General features: G+C 54.5%; 4 protein-coding genes across 4 annotated transcripts in view; 1 reads left to right on the forward strand and 3 right to left on the reverse strand.

The window, feature by feature from the left end:
- Window positions 1-5389: 5389 nt before the first annotated feature.
- Window positions 5390-7747, forward strand: LOC308561699 (uncharacterized protein). The gene is made up of 4 exons (XM_081147092.1): window positions 5390-6695; window positions 6780-6869; window positions 7055-7146; window positions 7229-7747. Exons 1-4 carry the CDS (start codon window positions 5406-5408, stop codon window positions 7293-7295), a joined length of 1539 nt encoding a protein of 512 aa, XP_081003218.1. The 5' UTR covers window positions 5390-5405; the 3' UTR covers window positions 7296-7747.
- Window positions 7455-9640, reverse strand: SPMIP1 (sperm microtubule inner protein 1). The gene is made up of 2 exons (XM_081147093.1): window positions 9137-9640; window positions 7455-7604 (listed from the first exon to the last, which is right to left on the reverse strand). The coding sequence occupies exons 1-2, from the start codon at window positions 9555-9557 to the stop codon at window positions 7495-7497; spliced, it is 531 nt and encodes a 176-aa protein (XP_081003219.1). The 5' UTR covers window positions 9558-9640; the 3' UTR covers window positions 7455-7494.
- A 469-nt stretch (window positions 9641-10109) lies between these two features.
- ATP6V1F (ATPase H+ transporting V1 subunit F) lies at window positions 10110-12877 on the reverse strand. The gene is made up of 2 exons (XM_081147094.1): window positions 12605-12877; window positions 10110-10583 (listed from the first exon to the last, which is right to left on the reverse strand). Exons 1-2 carry the CDS (start codon window positions 12760-12762, stop codon window positions 10382-10384), a joined length of 360 nt encoding a protein of 119 aa, XP_081003220.1. The 5' UTR covers window positions 12763-12877; the 3' UTR covers window positions 10110-10381.
- Window positions 12878-16602: 3725 nt separating this feature from the next.
- The window catches only part of FLNC (filamin C), a 28803-nt gene continuing 25038 nt past the window's right edge, over window positions 16603-20367 (reverse strand). Inside the window, exons 42-47 of the mRNA XM_081148072.1 lie at window positions 20194-20309; window positions 19363-19495; window positions 19088-19264; window positions 18684-18902; window positions 17638-17847; window positions 16603-17516 (exon numbers count right to left, since the gene is read on the reverse strand). Of these exons, the coding sequence (XP_081004198.1) occupies window positions 17329-17516; window positions 17638-17847; window positions 18684-18902; window positions 19088-19264; window positions 19363-19495; window positions 20194-20309 (1043 nt within the window). The 3' untranslated portion in view covers window positions 16603-17328. The remainder of the gene's footprint in view (window positions 17517-17637; window positions 17848-18683; window positions 18903-19087; window positions 19265-19362; window positions 19496-20193; window positions 20310-20367) is intronic.

Genomic DNA, 20367 nt, shown 5'->3' on the forward strand with positions numbered 1-20367 from the left:
CCGGGAATCCAACTGGGGACCTCTTGGTTCATGGATCGACACTCAACCACTGTGCCACACTGGCAAGGCAAGAAAAATATCTTTTAAAAATGAATTCTAGTCCGGCTGGGCATGGCTCAGTGGTTGAGCATCGACCTAAGATCCCGGTGATCGGGGTTCGATTCCCGGTCAGGGCACATGCCCAGGTTACGGGCTCGATCCCCAGTCGGGGGCGTGCAGAAGGCAGCCAATCAATGAATCTCTCATCATTGATCTTTCTCTCTCTCTCTCCCTCTCCTTTCCTCTCTCTGAAATCAGTAAAGATATATTTAAATAAAAATAAAGTGAACTCTATTTTTAGTTCTCTTTGCCATCTATTACCTATATGACTGGCTAGAAGATCAAGGGGGTCCCTATTCTCATTGCTGGGTCCCTAATATTTCAACAGGAGTGAAGGGGGAGTGTTGGGTTGAATTGGGATCTCCTGTCTGCTGGCTCAGCCCTCTGCTGAGGCTGCTCTCTGGGGCTCCCTGCTCTCACGGAGCAGTTATGAAGCAACAGGCAGGCAAGTCTGCGTGCGACCGCAGATGGCGACGACTACAGGCCGTCTTGCATGTTCATTCCCGCCCCTAGCTACAACTTACATGAAAGGTGTCCTTATCTGATGTATTGCAAGGAGTAAGCAGAATGACCCATGAACAGCGCTCTGCATGGGGACAGCTTGAAGCCAGCACAGGGGAAGTGCTCACCATTGTCCTGCCTGTGGTGGCTTGCACTCAGGGGTGGCTTTCCCAGGCCTGTCTATCCTGGCTGTCATCAGATGAGGGCTACAGTGCCATGTGTTAGTAGGGCGCCTTACTTCTGGGGCCCCGGATTTCTTCTCTGTAAAATGGGGGTGGGAATGATAGCACCTACTTCATCGAGTTGCTGCGAGGAAGTGTCACCTGTATGGAGCATTTGTGTCCTGGCGTAGAGTCAGCTGTTGGCAGCTGCTGCCATGTTGAGCATATCAGATGCCTATATAATCCAGCTTCATATGTATATGTATGTATGTGGATGTAAAACAGGGACTCATTTGGGGTTGCAAACAAGCACATGCACACACCTGTCTCTGGCAGGATCCACTCCTTACCCTACACGGCCACCTCCAGGACCAGGAACCCTTTCACAGGCAGGCCAGAGTCTCTATGAGACTTGGCTGGGGTCCAGGCCATGGTTCAGATGTCAGGGTCCTGCATTATTGAGCTCAGGGCTTCGTCTCCTGGCTCCTGTGTGCAGCCCCTGGTCCTCCTCTTTCCAGGCTCCAGTGGCACAGGAAAAAGGGGAAGGGGACATCTACTCCATGGCACAGGCAGCCACACCTGGGGGCCTAGGGCTCCCCTGTAGCCCCAAGCAGGCCTTGGCTCTGTACCAGCACCTATTCCAGTGCTCTGCGGGCCTAGGACAGCTCCAGGCTGCGCTTCGGCAGGTGAGGGGAGCAGGGCACTGTCTCAGAGGGGACAGGCTCTCCATGGGGCCTGACCCAGCCTTGCCTCCCCAGGTACAAGAGGGCCGGGCCTGTCCTTCAGGCCTGGAGCTGCCCGCCTTGCTGCTGCAGATGGAACGGAGCCGGCGGGCCCAGGAGCAGGTAGGGGCTGGCTGGGGGTGTGGCAGAGGGCAGGGTGGGTACCCCCTCACGTCCTGGCACCCCATCTTTCTGCAGCTCCTGTGGGACTTGGAGCTGCTGACTGGGGCAGGGCTGGGCCTCTTCTGGCCTCCCCGGGCCCAGTTCTGCGGTCTGAGGAACCAGGCCCCGTGCGCATGGAGCCGGCGCAGCGAGCCCTGTGGTAGGAGGGGCGGGGACTCCAAGCAGCTGATGAGTGGGGTGAGCAGGGGCTCAGCTGAGGCAGGGGAGTCAGTGTGACGTCGGGGCAATTGTAGTGGTGAGCGGAGTGGAAGGAGTGTGGGCTTTGGAGACAGATGGATCTGGTTCAGATCTCTGTTCTGACATTGTGTGGACTGTAAGCCTCTCTTTCCTCAGCTATGAGGAGGATAACACCTTTCTCAGGGGGCTGCTGGGAGGACCATGAACTCATCTGTGCACAGAGTTCAGCGCCGTGCCTGGTGCCCAGGGCCCGCTCGTTCTGTGCAGGCTGTTACCATTTCACAGTTAACAACCATCTTGGTCAAATCAACTATGTGGTGATGCCTAGAAGCCTTTAGACATGGCTGCAGCGTGGGAGGAAAGCAGGCTGGCAGGGCCTGGGGCAGAGGCACTGATGCCCAGGGTGCCTCTGAGATATGACACTGGGCAGCCCCACCACAGACCCCTCCTCCAGGGCTGGTGGCTGGGCCGACTCCTCTAGGAAGAAGGGTGCTGTGGTGACTGGGAACTATGACTGTGTCTCCAGCCCAGCTCAGCCACCAACTGTCAAGGCACTTTGGGCAGATTGGCAGCTGTCTGGGGCCAAGGCCTTCTCACCTGTAGCAGGAAGGTGTGTCGAGTGAAGTGTCCAGCCCACACTGTCGGCCAGGACTCCAGGCTCATCTGAAGGCTCGCCTGGACAGGAGGGACCCCTTTCCAAGCTCCTTCATCTGAAGGGGGAGGGGAGGAGGTTATCCAAGGGCATGGATGCCAGGAGGAGGTGTCTTTGGGGGTGGTTTTAAAGGCTACCTACCACACTGGTGCCCTGAGGACTAGGCCACCCCCCAATCCTTCCAGAGTTCCAGGCTGTGCTCATCACCCCAGGCTGGGAACACCCTGAGCCAGAACCATCAGTTCCTGGAGGGGTGAGTCTTTCTCCTAGGAAATCTGTACACTCCATGTTGCCACACAAAGTCACCAAACACTGACCCCTTTCCTGGTCTCCTTCCACAGTCCTTCCCAGCACCCCCTTCTCACACAGTACGCTCCTCCTGGAGCTCTCACTGAGTTGTACCCATATGGTAGCCCCACGGCCCCTGGAAAGGGTAACCCCCAGGTCTAGCTCCCAGGATCCAGCGGTGGGTACAGGGGCTGAGGCAGGCTGCCCTGGATTGAGTTTGGTGCTGGGGGTGGGGAGACTGGCAGACAGTCTGCCCCCGCCTTCCAGAGTCCAGATACAAGAGGTGCATGGGAGCAGCTTTTGCACTCTTACAGGGGGCACACTGCAGACCCATCATCAGCCCCAGATCTGGGGGAAGCTGGGAGTGACACAGACCCAAGGTGGGAGAGCCCTGGCGTCTCTGCAGAGTCCACACCTGGTATGTTGACAGGAGGGTTTGGCCTCCAGGACAGCGGGCGCTCCTGGGCTGGGGTGGCCAGACTAGATGGGAGGAGGCAGGGAAGTCCTCACCCTGAGTCCATGATTCCAGCGCACTCCTCACTCATTCTTTGTCTCATACCTTTTTGTTGGGCGTCAGGGCACTGAAGGACTAGAAGGTTTTATTTTATGTGCCAAATCCCTGTGATTTGTAGCAGCTGTCTCAGGCACTGTGTCCAGGAGGATTCTGAAACTAAATTGGAGCTCAGGGGAGAGAGGCGGGGAATGTCTGTCCATGACTGCTCGGGGAGGAGGGAATGGAATAGCCTGTTGGCCACCCTTGTGCCAGACACTGGGGATACACCAAGCACAAGAGTCTTGGCCCCATCACTTGGTCTTTTCTCTGAGAGCACAGCCTAGTGAGAGAGCGTGACCATGAACAGGGCATTAGAATCCAGTGACATAGATGCTGTGAGCCCTGGACCTGTTAATTTAAGCAAAACAGGCTCTCAAAGGATTTGTTAAATACTAAAGCCAGCAAAGCCATAAGTCTGGGGTTTTTTTTAAAGTATGTTTTATTTATTTTAGAGGGAGAGGAAGGGAGAGGGAGAGAGAAACATCAATTATCTGCCTCGTGCACACCCCATACTGGGGATTGAACCCTGCAACCTGGGCATGTGCCCTGACTGGGAATTAAATCGGTGACCTCTCTATGCATGGGACAATGCCACACCTGCCAGGGCAGCCATAAGCTTTTTTTTTTTTTTTTTTAAATATATCTTTATTGATTTCAGAGAAGGGAAGGAGAGGGAGAGAGAGAACTAGAAACATCAATGATGAGAGAGTCATTGATTGAGCCCGCAACCCAGGCATGTGCCCTGACCGGGAATCGAACCCTGATCGCCTGGATCCTAGGTCTATGCTCAACCGCTGAGCCACGCCCGGCCAGGCAGCCATAAGCTTTTAATTGTTCCATCATATGTTTGAGAGAGAAAGAAAGTGCCAATGATTATTTTCTGATTGACAGAGAAATTTTCACAAGTATATTATCTCTTGGGAATATGAAAATATTAGTTACGTTATTACCAGAGAAACAGATGGTTTGGTGAGACAAAAGCCAGACTCACAGAGGAAGGGGATTGGGGGTTATTTTCACAGTTCATGGCAATAATTTCTGAAGGCTCGGGAATCTTATTGGACCCCTTTGTTCAGAAACTCTTCAAAAGACAGATTTATTTTCACAGAGAACATTCTCTGTGACCGTTATGAATATTCCCACATCCATATGGCATAAAGATGGAATGTTCTTGAGAAGGTTCTCAATTTAATACCGTATGAAATCAAATTCTTTTAACTAGTTTTATGGATGCTGAGCCACTTTCCTCCCTCCACAGCTGCAAGGAAGCAGTGACATTTCATCTCCTTTTTTAGATTTCTTTTGTTAATTATGAAGACACAGTTTTGAGGCTCGGCTCTAGCCTAAAATTTCACTTCTTGAATTTCGTTTGACTGCTGTCAGAAACCAAGAAAGAACTAAAAAAGGATTTTCCTTAATAATAGTAAAGGTGCATGCAGTGGTTTTCTTTATGGACCCAGATGGGCTCATCAGGACAAAGTGGGGCATCCTAATGAAGCCCTGCCTGCTCCAAGGCATCCCATGGTGGAGGAGGGCGTGCGGGTTCCAGCGAGATGGCCTGTCTTGGCTGGGAAGATAAAATGGGGTCAGCTGTGGGCAAACCTGACAAGCAGGCACATAGTAGGCTGTATAAATAAAGGTGGAACAATGAACTATGACAGCCCTGAAGTTCAAACACCAGCTATCTGGGCACCCCCTCCCCTTATTGCTGGGGATTCCTAGGCTTCTTGGTTCCAGTTCAGGTGGAATGTGTATGAGGGGCTGGGACATGAGCAGAGGACTCCTTATATCAATTTCTCTCTCAGGTTGCTTACAAGAGCTGGACCCCACCACCAGCAGTAGCTTTGGGGAACCAGGAAATTCAGAATTCAAGGTGAAGGGGTCAAAGGGTCCTGGGCAAGGGCCCTCTCAGGTTGGGGACAGCAGGGCTGGGGTCTGCCTTGGAGGAGGCTGCTGGGGTGAGGCGGGACTACCTCTTATAGTCAGGTAGAAGAAGGGACCACTACTGAAGCACCTTTTACACTACGTAATATGGGTTTAACAAATTCAGGAATCAGGCAAGGGCCATAATGGAAGTGAGGCCCACTGGGACAGCTGCTGGGGTCTCCAGGCTCCCCCAGGGGAAGTGGCCCTGGCACAGGGATTCTCTCACAATTCTAGGACAAAGTGCTCTTCCTTCCCAGAACCCAGTCCAGAAGGAAGAGAGGGGCCAAGCAGAGCCCACAACCCAAGGACCACTTCCATCATCATCTGGAAGCCTATGGGGGGAAAAGATCACTCAGGAAGCCTCCGGGCCCTCAGGCCTACCCTCCCAGGGCCTGCCAGAATCCCAAGATCCCCTTGAGTGGCTGGGCTGGAGATTGGACCTGGACAGAGCAGAACTTCAGAAACTGCTGGGGATTGAGATTCCTCAGAGTCAGAGAAAGGAGGACCCTCAGGGTCAGGGCAGGGAAGCCCCCCAGGGTGAGAACAAAGAAGTTCCTCAGAGTCAGAGAAAGAAGACAAACCAGGGTCAGAGTGGGGAGGCTACTCAGGCTCTGAGACAAGAGGTCTCTGGGGATCTGGGGTGGGAGACACCTCAGGGTGAAAACAAAGATGCTCTTCAAGATCAAAAAGGAAATCACCCTGAATGTCTGAGAAAGGAGACCCCTCAGGGCTGGGAAGTGAAGATCATTCAGTCTTCTGGAGGCAGAGGCAGGATCTCAGAAGCTTGGGAGGTGGCTCAGGGAGAGGCACAGACACAGCCCAGGGAGGAAGAATTCCAGGGAATTCCAAGGGACCTCTGCAGGTCTCTGGGAGAACAAATGACGCAGCATGCGGGGAGGGAGAGCCCAGACCCCCAGGGAGGGAGCACCCAGCTGACACAGGACAAGACCAACGGCCAGAGACAAGAGTGGGCCCTGGCCATGGGGGAGCAGGGGCCCGGCCGGGAGGGGCCGCTGGCTCCCCTGCAGCCCCGGAGGGCCCCATCTGGGCAGCGGCTCACAGGCCCAGGAGCCGTGATACTAGCGTCCCTGAGTAACGGGAGCCCTGCGCAGCAGGAGCACCCAACAGGTCTCCCGGGGCACCCAGGGCTGGTGCCCGGAGGGAACCCCGGCCCCGTGGAGGAGCCCGCGGGCTACGCAAGGGGGCCGCAGGTGGGCGGCTCTTTGAGCTTCGCCGGCACCCTCGAGGGGCGGAGGAGCGCTGCTGAGGCCCCCGAGGCCTCAAACGCCGCAGGGCCCGGGCCCAGGGGCAGGGAAGAGGCATCGGCGGGCGCGAGCCCCGCGCAGCAGGAGACGGCCCTGCGGCGGCTGCTGGAGCTGCACAGCGCGGCCAGGCACCGGCGGCAGCAGGACCGCCAGCAGCAGCTGCTCCGGGTGCGTCCCGCGCAGGGGAGGGGGGTCCCTCCGGCTGGCTGGGCACGGGAGGCGGCCACCGGCACTGACAGCTCTCCCCCGCAGGTCCTGGACCGCCTCCGCATCGCCAGGAACCGCCACTGCCGGGTGCACCCCCTGGGGCCCCCACCCAGCCCAGCCCGGCTACGGCCACAGGCAAGACCCTCCCACACCCCGGGGGTCCCTTTGAAGTGCATGAGCAATGCACTGGCACTGACACCCGCAGGGGTGGGGGGGTGGGGGTGGGCGGGGTCGGGGGAGTCTGCCCGGGTCCTGCCCCTGCTGGCTCCCTATAGCCATGAGCTGGGATGCAAGGACACTCAGCACTTGGCACCGCACAGGAGGATGCGGCGGGGCAGCGGGATGCCCTGCGGGAGCAGCTGGAACAGGTGCACCGCAAGAGGACTATGAGGCTGCGGGCCCTCGGAGCCAGGTGAGGAGGGCGGGGGAGGCTTGTGGGGTGGTGGCGGTCCCCTTTCCCTGGCATCCGGGATAACAGGCCACTCTCTCCCCAGGAACACCCAGAACTTCCAGCAACTACTGTGTCCCCCAGGCGCTGAGGAGCCTGCGCCTGGAGAGTAGCACTTGTCCCCCTCTAACCACTGCTGTGGAGGTTAAGGAGAAACGAGAGGGCAACCTGAAGATCAGAGGTAGTTTCAGAAACGCCTAGAGCGCAGCCTCAGAATCTGGGAGAGCCAGAGACGGACACACAGCAGCTTCGTTCCACCAGGTGGAGTGTGGTTTCTTCTTCCCACCCCTAAGCACACTGCCTGGCCCGAGGTCAGAGGGCCAGATCCCGGGGGTCAAGCGGTGCAAAGGCCCCGTTCTTGCGGAAGAAGGATTCAATGCGGCACATCTTGCAGGAGACCAGTTCTTGCTTCACTGTGGGGCCTGGGAAAAGATGTCAGAGGCCAGGAATGGGTTCCTGGGTAGGGAACTGGCAGAACACGGCAGCCCTGCCTGCCCAGCCCTAGGAATCTGACCCTATTGTATCCGTGACTTTGTAAGCGTGAATAAAAAGTGCTTCTGATGAGTGGGGGCTATGGGAAAACGGAGTGGGCTGGGTGCCTGGGTCAGCAGTGATGGCAGAATGCCACTCAGCTGTGTGCCATCATTGCCCCCCAGCCTCAGGATCCTCCATGGAGGGGGGTGGCAGGACACCCAGACCTGCTTCACAGGGACAGACAAAGCTAGACTTCTCTAGGACACTTGGGGCTTTTTTCTACCTCCTGCTTTGGTTGGAAATTGCTCCTTTTACTTCCCTTTTAGGGCCCTGAGGAAAGAGGAGCTGCTTTTTAGGCCAACTTTCAACTGTGTGTATCCCCAAACATCCACCTGTTCTGTGCCGGCACTACAGCAGCTGGAGACACATTACTGAGTAGTTCACTTGAAACTCATGACCACAGAGAGCAAAGGGACACTCGGCATCACCCAGCAATCCTGCACCACCCCTGGCATGTTCCTTTTCCCACGCCATGACTCTTCATCTCAAACTGCAGTACTGCCTCTGCTCCTCTCCCTCCCAACCGATGACCTTGACTCAGCCTCACAGAAAAATCGGACTCAGTCCAGATAAACACCAACACCATCTCTCAATGCTCTGTGCCTCTCCTGTCACACTCCAGAATCTGGAGTTCCCTGGGTGAGCTCACCCAATCTCAGCGTTTTAAAGAGCACCTACTTTCTGATGAAACCAAATTTGCAGCTTCAGCTCCGACCTTGCTCCAGAGGACAGCTCCCATACACAGCCTCACTGACACCTCCAGCACATCGCCGGTGCTGACCTGTCTTCATACACCCTCCAGCCCTGCTCCTCTCCTAGTCTTCCCTGTCACAGCTGCGACAGCCAAACACCTGGGGGTCATCAGTGCATTCTTTCCCTTTTTCTCATTCAATCCATCAGAATTCCATGGATTCTTCCTCCAAAACATCCTGAATCTATTTCAGCTCTGCTAATTACCCTGGCCCAAGCTATCATCTCTTGCCAGGAAAACTCAAAGTAACTGCCTAACTCATCTGCCAGTCTATGCTTTCCCCTGGAAAAGCCATTACATACAGAACAGTCAGGGTGATTTTTTTTTTTTTAATAAATCAGTGTACTCACCTGCTTAAAACCCTCCACTAACTTCCCCTTACAACTGGAATAAATCTCAAACTCCTCCTCCTTGTCATTTAGTTCTCAGCTTTTAGGTCCCCAGTCAGGCATTTCCTGACAATTCCATCTAAAGCAGCACACACCCCTTGCCCCACCCATCACTCCCTAATCTCATCATGGACCTTCTCCCTCTCAGACATTTCCTTGCTCTTATGGATGCCCCAGGAAGGAGTGTCCATGTGTCGTGTGTGCCTAGTGCCCAGCACACTGCCTAGCTCATGGCAGGTGCCTGTGTTTATGAGGTAATTTCCAGAAAGTTGGGGCTCACCCAGCTGCCAGCCATATGTGAAGTTGGTGGTAATGGGGAAGAGGTAGCGCATCTCTGGGATGTCCAGTTTTCGGGTGCTGAGGTAGTGGTAGCGCCCCTGGAAGTCGTGGGAGATGCCTTCATACAGCAGGGCCCGAGTGGCAGGTGGCACTGGGTACATTTCTGACAGCATAGAAGCCTCCAGGGGAGGGCTGGGGACCCTGACGGGGACTGCTTTGGGGGCAGGTGGGGGTGAGAGTGGGGCTTTGGGGTACAAGGCGGGCAGTTTGAGGGGTAGATGGGCTGCAGCCTTAGCCTTCTGCTTGGCCTTTACCATCGACCCATACTTGCGGTGCCATTCACAGCGCAACATCTTCTCCTTCAGAAGGTCCTCCTTCAAGAAGTTCTGCCGCACCGTATCCATGTTGAGTTGCCGCGACATGGTGGCAAAAGGAGAGGTAGCAGGTGACTGCAACTGAGAGGTGAGCACAGCAAGCAGAATCCTTCTGACAGCAGGTGACTGCCCAGGGAGTCACCAGGCAACCAAGCCTCACCTCACACAGGGCAGGGTTCTACTTGCCATGCCCTCAGCAGCCCTCACATGCCTTGTTTCCTGAGGCTGCATCAGGCCAGGCCCACTGGCTAAGAGCCTTGATGCTCAAACCTTTTGCAGGACCCAGGCCCACTCTAGTATCACAGGCTTCCAGGTTTCCTGTGCTTTCTGCTTCCATCCCTTAGGCCAGGTCCCCCCAGCCAATACAGACTAAAGTGGGGGAGCCAGGGGTCTGGGCTCAAGTCTTCTCCTCCTGTTCCTCCCTGCCAGAGCTGGTTGTCTGATTCAGAGGACCAGTCCTTGAGTTATGGCCTCCTAACACAATCTTCCTTGTCCAACTCCTCTATGCCTGGATCTCTGGCAGAACCTTTTTCAGCCCTGCCCACGTAATCCCTCCAACAGCCTTATCCCACATGTGTCTTTTCTATTATCCAGGCTTGGTTTGGAGAGAAGCAAGAACATTATTTTAATTTAATACCAACAATGACACTGTGTAACAGCACAGGGAAGAGGTAGTGGAGAGAGAAGACAATCAGGTTTCCTGTTCCCTAACCAGCTTTGATTTTAATGACAGAGCCCCAGCAACATGGAAGCACCTCATCTAGCCTCTCAGTGGAGTGGGAAGGGGCAGGGAATTGGAAATCAGAGGCTCAAAACTTAAAAAGGGGCTGATGGCAAGCCTGGGAGAGGTGGCAGGGCTGTGGGGGAGTCCCTTAGCGCAAGTCTTCGGCCGTGAACATGCCCCTGGCCCTGCGCAGGATGGAGTCCTTGGCGGCATCATAGGGGTGCTCCTTGGATGGGATCTCAAGAACTGCCGGAATGGAGCGCTGGTGGGCATCAAGCGCATGCCGCACCATCTCTGCGATGTACTGGTTGATGAGGATGATGCCGATATCGTCCCGGTTTAGAAACTGCCTGTGGGAGATGAGAAGGGAGTTCAGGGCAGCCCACTCCGAGTTGGTGGGCTAGGCCGCAGGAGGGAATGGGCTTCATCCAGAGAGCTCAGATGACAAGGGTAGAGCTTGCTACACTAAACTCTCCATCCTCTCTGGAATCAATTTCATTCAGAAGCTAAGGGCCATGGTGGTCAGAGTTGGCTTCTTCCTCCCCTGCTTAGAAGACTCCCAAGTGCATTGGCAATACAGATTAGAGTGCAGTGTATTCCATATGCTGCCTTTGTGTAAGAAAGGGAGAGGACAGCCCTAGCGGGTTGGGCTCAGTGGTTAGAGTGTTGGCCTGCGGACTGAAGGGTCCCAAGTTCGATTCTGGCCAAGGGCATGTACCTCGGTTGCAGGCTCAATCCCAGCCCTGGTCGGGGTGTGCTCAGGAGGCAACCAATTGATGTGTCTCTCTCGCATCAATGTCTCTCTCTCTCTCCCTTCCACTCTCTCTCAAAACCAATGGGGGAAAAAATCCTTGGGTTAGAAATTAAAAAAAGAAAGGGAAAGTGTAATATGTCTATCCTTTTGCATTTGCATAAAGAAAAAGGGGAAAGAAGCTAAGTGAGTATCCATAGGGGTGGAGGAGGGATGTAATGAGGTAGAAGAGGACAGGGATGGGAGTGAGACTTCTTAATGTGTGTACCTTTTAAGTATTAATTTGCAAACCACATGAACACATTAACTTTTCAAAGGAAAACAAATTAAACATTTTAAAAGGGAGTTGATAAGACCACCAAAGGTCTCAAGGTCTATGCTGATGAGGGCCGGGATGGGTCACTGGGGAAGTTTGGCATGAGCCAAGAACAGGACATAGTAAGAGGAAAATCAGTAATGAAGGAATCACACTTTCCGCACAGAGGTTGGAACCAGCGTTGGAATCTTCAGCACCTACCCTGTGCCAGACACTAGAGTAAGTTAGACTTGATCTCTGAGGTCCCTTTCTTGAGGTAAAATCTGTCCTCCCATGACAACTTGGGTCACTTTACCAGACTGCATAAGGATTAGCAGAGATCAGCTTAGAGATCAGCCTCCCAGGTCAGGGCCTATCATACCCCAGGCAACAGGAACCAGTCTCAACTGGCAGCTCAGGGCTGGGGCTGTTTAAGGCCAAACAAGCGAGAGTGCTTTGTTCCTGAGAGTTGGCAACAAGGGCCTAGAGAAGGGGTGAAGGAAATAACAGGGGGTTGGCACCCTCAATTCTAGTCACCAGGACACTGCCTGAATTCAGGGACATGCCTGCAGAAGGTGGGACACAGTACTGATATTCTGCCTGCTGTTCTCCAGACAATGGAAAATTCCAAGACTGACAGGGGAGGGCAGCCCAAGCAGATTGTGGACCTGACTTAAGAAAGGCAGAAAGGTTTGGGGCTGGGTTCAAATCCTTACGCTGTCGCTTCCAAATCATGTGACTTTGGTTATGTGCCTTAATATCTCTGAGCTTTAGTTTTCTCACCCGTAAGTGGGAATAACAACCCCGGCCTTACAGGAAGATTGCGAACCTCTAAGGGAGACGAAAATACAAGAAAGCCGGAGCCCAGGGCTGCCCAGGTGTTCACTTGGGGTGTGATTCTTTTAGGGGTCAACTCGCAAAAGAGCCGAGCGCTTGCAACACCCGGAGCCTGCTCAGCGGGTGAACCGGGAAATCCCTGCAGAGGGGCTGAGGGTGGCCGCGCCGGGCCTGGGCGCTCTGGAAGCCCCACCTTGGCCGGGCCTGCTGGACCGAGGGGCGCCGCCCGCCACAAGCTCTGTTCCCCTTTCTTCCTGACACACGGTCATGTGAGATGGGAACGAGCCCCCAAAGGGAATCTGCGGAGCGGAGGCCTCCGCTCCCGAAGGGCAGGCGGACCGAATTCCCTGACCCTCGAGGCCGGAACGTGGCACTTGGGCCGGGGCCTGGAAGCCCCGCGCCGCCGGGTCCCCGCGCCGCCCCGCCCTCCCCCTGCGCTTCCACCGGGCGGCGGAGGCTCCCTCTCAGGCCCCGCTTGGCTACCGTACCGGAAAGTGTCTTCGATCTCATTGATGGTTGTGTCCTTCTCCACCACCAGGAAATTAGGGTGGCGGTTCTTGTTAAGCTCCCCGATGCCGCCCAGCAGGAAGCCAGTCACCGTGTCCTCGTCTCCGATCACCGCAATTAGCTTCCCCCTCCCCGCCATCGTAACAGACCCGGCTCAGCCGCGAACGCCTGAGGCCCGCGAATCCCCGCCTCCTCCCCAGAGCGCCGCCTTTCCGATCGCACCCTCACCCTGCAGGCATGCGCGGTTCCACCACTCCGCCTCCAGGGACATGCGCATTAACAGCAAAACGGCCTAGGCTCTAGGATTACACCGCCAGCGCCGGGAAGAGTGGCCCGAATCCGGAGACTACGATTCCCAGAAGTCCGCGCGGCATCACGGGTGGGCAAAGGGCGTTCGATTGTTCTGCAACCGGAGTGCTGAGCGCGCTGCGGTGGGACGCCGGGATTGGCAAAGAAGACAGTTCCAGTTCTCAGAAGGCAAGGTCTGGGTCTCTATCGTGTATTCGGCACATAGTTAACAATTAGTACATATTGTTTAATTAATAAAAGGGTGAACAAGTTAATGATGTTGCTGTCTAGTGGGGTAGAGTCTAGTGAACTGGCAATGACAAAGCAGCGTGGAAATTGCTAAAATGTGAGAAGTACGAGGAAACACATATCAGAAGTAACTAACCCATGGGAGGTGGGGCGCTCAAAAAGGTTGTCAGCAGGCGGGGCTGGGCGGGGCTCAGCCGGTGAGCATCCATCCAGTAGATCGCGGTTCGATTCCCGGTCAGGGCACATGCCCGGGTTGCGGGTTCCATGCCCAGCAGGGGGCGTGCAGGAGGCAGCCGATCAATGACTCTCTCATCGTTGATATTTCTCTTTCTCTCTCTCTCCCTTCCTCTCTTTGAAATCAATAAAGATATATTTTTTAAAAATTTGAAGTTGTCTCTATAAAGGAAAATTGATCTAGATATTTGTGCTCCAGATAAGTCCATCCTTTTAAAAAACAAAACAAACGGTTGCCAGCAGGATGAAGGGGATAGAAATGAGGACAAAGGGGTGTTCTAGGGAAGAGGAGCAGCCTGTGCAAGTTAGGATAGAGAGCATAAGTGCCTTCAATAAAATATAAAGAATCTGGAAGTTATCCTGAGGACAAAGTTATCCTGAAGGCACCGGAGGATTTTAAGTGAGAAAATGATATCACCACATTTATGTTTTAGAGATAGCATTGTGACCGTGCTGTGTAGAGACATGACTGAAGGAGGAGAAACCGTTGTAAGAGCTGATGGTGGCCAGAACTCAGATAGTAATCATGGGGAACGTGGAGAAGCAGATGGAGTCGAGATGTTTCGAGATAGAATGGACAGATCTGGTTTTTTGATTGGATGTGTTTTGGGAGTGAGAGAGACCAGGGAGACTTCCAGGCTTCTGGCCTGTGCAGCTAGGTGGATAGGAATAATATTCCTGAGTGAACTTTGTGAGATGAACATACTGAAGAGGAAAGGTCCACTCTTTCCTCCTCCCTTTTATTTTAAGCCTCATCTAGGGATATGTTTTTATTGATTTTTAGAGAGGGAGTGAGAGAGAGAGAGAAGCATTATTTGAGAGAGAAACTTTGATTGGTTGCCTCCCGTAAGCACCCCAGCTGGGGATCGAACCCGCAACCTAGGTATGTGGTCTGACAAGAAATTGAACCCCAAACTTTTTGGTGTACTGGACGACACTCCAACCAGCTGAGCCACCCAGCCAGGGCTTTCCTCCTTTCTAACAAACAGGCACCCTGGCGTCTGGCATGGTGCCTGGCATCGTGTTCGAGAGTTTAGAGCACTTAACATTCAGATGGGCTGGCCTACTGGTTATTTGTATAATAGGCTCAGGATTTGGGCACACCTGATTTGAATCTTGGCCCTGCTACCTAGAGGTATGATTTTGGACTCATCACCACCATTCTCAGGGCCTTAATTTCTTCAGATAACAGTATGCCTGCCATAGGCTGTTAGGATTAAGTGAGATGGAGCCCATAAGTGCTCAGCACCCAGGGCCATACTGTGGTTGGGAGAGAGCAGCTGGGCCAGAAATCTATAAACACATCAATACATAAGAGCAGGGCAGCAAATCATGCAAGGAAACTCTCACATCTGGGGGTGAGACAGAGGGAGGGCAAAGAGTGAGAAGCAGTCAGTGTGGCAGCACCTGACTCAGTGCCTGGCACAGAACTGGCCTTTAATGACTGTGAGTGGTTGGATACTTAAGAGAATAGATCCACCTGGCCGGGCGTGGCTCAGTGGTTGAGCATTGATCCAGGATCCAAGGAGATCGAAGTTCAATTCCTAGTCGGGGCACATGCCTGGGTTGTGGGCTTGATCCCCAGTGCGGGGCGTGCAGGAGGAAGCCGATCAATGACTCTCTCATCATTGATGTTTCTATCTCTCTCTCCCTCTCCCTTCCTCTCTCTGAGATCAATAAAGACATATTTTAAAAAAAGGGAGAGAGAGCAGATCCCACCTCAGTGGGTCTGTCAGATGAAGTATGGAGCTAAGTTTGTCACATTCATCACACACTCCTGCATTCACCCAGCATTTATCAAATGTGGACATGAAGAGGCTGAGGACACAAGATTGATAAAATACAATTTCTGTCTTCAAGGAGCTCCCTCGGGACTGAGGGGAGACTGAAAAATATCCCAGGGTCGGGGCAGACATACAGAAAGAGAGGTCTTGAAGGGGCAGGATTCAGAACAAATGAGGGGAGGGGAAGGAAAAGAAACTTAAAAAGGAGCAGGGAGGCAGATAGGCTACTGAGTGAAGAGGCGAGGAGGGGCTTTGGAATTGACCCACCACCATATGCTGAAATGTCCAGGGATGAGTCTAAGAATTGGGGAATCTATTGAGTGAAATGTCCCTTTGCTCTGCTCTAGATACTCAGTTGCTCGTTCATTTATTCATTCATCACACCTGTCTGTGTCAGAACTGTCAGGGTCAGGGAGCTGTCTGGTGGGGAAAGCAGATACATGATCACAGATCAGGGTAGTAAATGTAGCTAGACATGTCCCAGGGAGCATGGGAGCTGGGGGCTGGTCCAGAAAAGCTTCCTGTTGGAGAGGAAGATGGGGAGGGTGGAGAGGCAAAGGTGTTCCCTGGCAGAAGCCCAAAAGGCAGCATACGGCCTGGGAAACTAGACTGTAAAGAGAGGGTGAAACTGGAGGGTGCAGTAGGGAATGAGCATACTGCCTGACTCAGAGGGCTTCTGGAATGAACGCATGGGGAAGCAGAACCTGAACCTCGAGTCCTTGGTCTCGTTAGGAAGAATAGACATTAGCCTGGAGCAGGGGGGCAGTTACAGAAGGGCCCTGAATTGGAGAGGGGCATAATCCCTTTAATGTGACCCACCTCTGGCTGCAATGTGGAGAGCGGGTTGGAGTTGGTAGGGGCCAGGGAGGCTGATGTGTCAGGGAGACTATCAGAGGCTGGTGGGCTAGTGAGACTAATGAAGAGGCTGGTTCAGGAGGGAGGCCCTGATTTGACCTGGCTGGAGTAAAGGTTCTTGAGTTTGTATATGATTCTGCCTGCCTGTTGGATGAGGACCATTCCTGTTTGAGTCAGTGCTCATGTATTAAGGTCCTGATTTGGAGAACATCCTTGAGATCAGGCTGAATAGAAACTGGCCTCCCAGTGTTCCTAGGGCATTCTTCTAGAACACAGTGTACACCTCCCTCTCCCACCTACCCACTCTGTAGGAATCTGAGGACTGATTCCACATCCTTAACTATCCCCTCCCCATCCCTGGTTCTATCTGGGAACATTCTGCCAATATCCCAGACTTTACCAAATAGATGGCCCAGGCCAGTGTCCCCTTGCCCCCAGCCCTTCCCCTTGGCCTGGGTCAGTCCTCCAGGGGACAGCCAGCTGGTCTCCACCTCCCCGGGGCCTTAGTGTCAGTGGGCCAGAAGGTGGCCAGCCATGGAGAGCACGCACACAAGAAACAGCCAAGCATCTGCGACAGGCCGCACTTTATTTGGAGAGTTTTTTCCACCTAAGCGGCTCCCAGCTGAGCCACATGACATGTGCAAAAGTCCCCCAGAAAGCTGGGCCTCGCAGTGTGTAAAAAAGGCCCCCCAAATGGGGCAGAGCTGTGCAACCATAAAAAAAAAAAAAAGAGAGAGAGAGAAAGAGAGAAATCTGTCCATCCCCCAGGAAGCCTGGCTGGGACGTAAATTGCCCCGAGGCAGGCCATGTGCCAACGCTGCTGCTGGTTCTGGGTCCTTTTTCTCCAACGATTGTGCTTCTTTTCCAAGTCCTCAACGCTTTGGGGTTGTAACCACCAGAGAGGCCAGATGCACTCCTCAGCGCTAGGAGGCCCGGCCAGCAGTGAGGTTTGAGGGTGTCCTCTCTCACACATGCAGACACCCCCAAACATGTGCTCCCTCGCTGGCCTCAGCCCCACCAGAAAACTCAGGGCTTCCCTGATCCCCCTGAACCCTCAGTCTGCCCTCATGTCACATTCAAGGGGAGGGACACTGTCCTGAGACAGACAAGGCCTCCAACCCCTGGGGGCTCGGTGGGCTGGAGAGGCAGTGCCATTCATTTCACACCTCAAGACAGGTGTTTGTGGTGTCTGATTGTGCACCTGTGCATCTGGGTATGACCCATTTATGTGTGTGTATGTGAGTGTGTGTTTGGCCAGAGGTGAGGGCTGAGGCTGGGGGAGGCACTTCTGGGATTCAGGGCACATTGACTTTGAAGGGGCTTCCGGGGACACTTTCATCGCCCCACTTGACAATGAGGATATAGTCCCCTTTCTCCTTGACGGTGTAGGTGACGTTGTATACCCGGTTGCCCATGTGCTTCACGTATACCTCCTCACAGGGGGTCTTGGGCCCATGCACGCCCACCATCATCATGTTGGTGCCTAGAGAGGGAGGCAAGGAGGGTGGGCTCACACCAGGGACCCTTGCCCACAGCAGCCCCCACTCCCTCATCCCTGCCCCCTTGCCCACCCTAGGAGATGACCCATTTCCCCCTCAGCATGCCTGCTTTGCTGCAGTCCACGGTGAAGGAGTTCTTCTGGCCCACAAAGGCCTGGGACAGCCCGGGGCCCCGTGTCACCACCTTGCTGGCATCCGAGGAGAACTTGGGGATGGAGCTGTAGCTGGAGCCCCGGCTGGAGGATGACTTGGTCACCGTTTCCACCAGAACCGTGGATGTTTCATGAAGGCTGTGGCCCCCAGACAGCCGGGGACCTAAAGGCAGAATGGGATAGCCATGGGCAGGTCAGAGGCCTGCAGGCCCTTGGCCAGCACTGATGGCCCCATGGGACTCAGGGTCATGGGCCACACTCCCTTCCTTAGCTGTAGCACCCTAGGAGCAACAACCCAATGCAAATGAGCCTGGATTACGGCTGCCATAGCAGGTGTACCCCAAGGTCTGGGCCTCTGGTGGCTCCATGCCTTGTCCTTTTGGGCTTTGTCTGGGACCTCAAGTCATAGGGTAAGAGTCTTGCTTTAAAAAGGAACATGTGGCCTGGCCGGACGTGGCTCAGCAGTTGAGCATCGGCCTAGGATCCAGGAGATCGAGGTTCGATTCCAGGTCAGGGCACATGCCCGGGTTGTGGGCTCCATCCGGGGGCGTGCAGGAGGCAACCGATCAATGACTCTCATCATTGATGTCTCTATCTCTCTCTCTCCTCTCCCTTCCTCTATCTGAAATCAATAAAGATATAATTTAAAAAAAAAAAAAAGGAACATGTGGCTTCCAAAAGGAAAGCTTGCTAAATATTTACTGAGCTCTGTGTTTTTTGAAGCCAGGAGGGCAGAAAGTTAAGCTAAAGTGTGGGGAGCCACCCCAGGGAAAAGATTAACAAGTGATGGACAATAATAAAGAGGAAGGATTTGATTTTTTAAATTCTACAGGACTCTACATGTAGAATATGGAAAATGGAGTGTTGTGGAAAGCCAGGCCCATCTTATTCCTGGTGAGTTGACCGTGATGTTTGGGGCTGACTATGACCCTGATGTGAATGGCTACTGGAGCCATCCAGGGTGGGCAGGAGGAACCTCCCCTTCCCCAGGGCACTCACCTGTGACTTTGGCCTTGAAGGGGCTGCCCACGATGTGCTGGGGACCACCATATTTGATGGCAATGAGGTAGTTGCCAGGGGCCATGGGAGTGTAAGTGACCACGTGGCCCTCAGGACACTCCCGACAGTCCAGCTGCACCTTGGAGGGGCCGTCAATGGTGACAGACAAAGCACCAGAGCCGGCATTCAGGGTGTTGACAATGAACTCTGATGAAACGCCTGGGGGCCAGAGATAGCAAGGCTGTAGGTAGGAGGGCTTAGGGCCCAGAGCTGGGATGGGCCCCACCCCAGGTTCCCCAGAGCAGGCCTCCTTAGCACTGCACCTGCTTCTGAGGCAGAACGGTATGGGACTAGAGGCTGTGCACCCCAATATTCACCCCTCCTCCCCAGCCCCAGGCACTCACCTGTAGTGCCTCCCTCGAGCCCGGGACCATAGGCTGACACCAAGCCTGGGTCCCCTGCCTGGCTCTGCTCCCCAACGCGGATCTTGAAGGGACTGCCAGGGATGTGTGCACCGTTGAACTTGACATCAATAGAGTGGACACCATTCTCGTGGGGGATGAAGCGGATGGTGTGCTTGTCTGTGGGGCAGAGGATTAGTGGGTGAGCTTTTGTCCTTCCCTTCTCCTTCCCAGAAGGTCCTAGCCTGGCAGGAGTGGCAAAGGCAGGGCCAGCTCACCACTGTCCAGCTCGGAGACGTAGCACTCCTCCACTGCCCCCGAGGGCGTGTGTACCCTGGCATCGATCACGCCCCGCGCACCATTCAGCTGCACCGCAAAGGACGCTGGCTGGTTCACCTTGAGCCCCGTCTCCTGCGGAGACCACAGAGGATGCTCAGACTGCTGGGAGGGCCTGGGGTGCTTCTCTCTGCAGCCTGACACTGCTCTCACTGTACCCTAGCCCAGAGGCTCCCACCTCCATCCCAGCCTGGCCCCTGCTGCTGGCCAGCTCAGGGAGGCTCTCAACAAGGCTGAGATGGGAGGCAGGGGCTGGGTCTATGTCCTCAGCATCCACTTGCTAGGAGCCAGGGCCACCTGGCTGTGCTGGGCACAGAGGAGGATGAGAGATGATGTACCCTGTCCTGGCTGAGAGGGTAAGACCTAGACACTGTAAAGTGGGCCTGATGGCAGAGAAGCCAGTGCTGTGGGGACTGCAAGCACTAGGTAGCTCAGATGAGGAAACAGAGTGGTCTGGACTAGCCTGAGGACCCTGCCCGGAGGAGGGGGGCCAATCTGGAAGTGAAGATGAGCCTGGGGTTGGGGCATGGAGTTCAGTTCTAGAGGGGGCCAAGAGGAGAGGTACAAGGGCTCCTGAGGCCAATAAGAGTACCCGTAGGGGCCGCTAGAAAGGGCACGGAACCCCCCTACTGTACAGACACTGGAAGAGAGGGAATGTCTGTCTGACTGGCCCATCCAAGGTCAGTGCTAAGCCCCTGGCCGCATGGGCCTTCCATCTTTGACTCCTGCCCATCTCTCAGGGTGGCAGAGGGACCCCACCTCCAGACACATACCTGGAGGCTGGTGACAGTGAGGCGTCGAGCGTCATCCGAGAGAGAGGCCACAGGCACCACAAAGGGGCTGTCTGGGATGTGCTCGTCATTGAACTTGATGGAGACCTCATAGTCACCTGGGGAGGGGAAGCCGGTCAGCACGGGTCCCAGCATTGGCAACAGGAGGAACCACCC

Source organism: Miniopterus schreibersii (genome assembly GCF_964146895.1).
Source record: "Miniopterus schreibersii genome assembly, chromosome: 9".
Classification (NCBI taxonomy): Eukaryota; Metazoa; Chordata; class Mammalia; order Chiroptera; family Miniopteridae; genus Miniopterus; species Miniopterus schreibersii.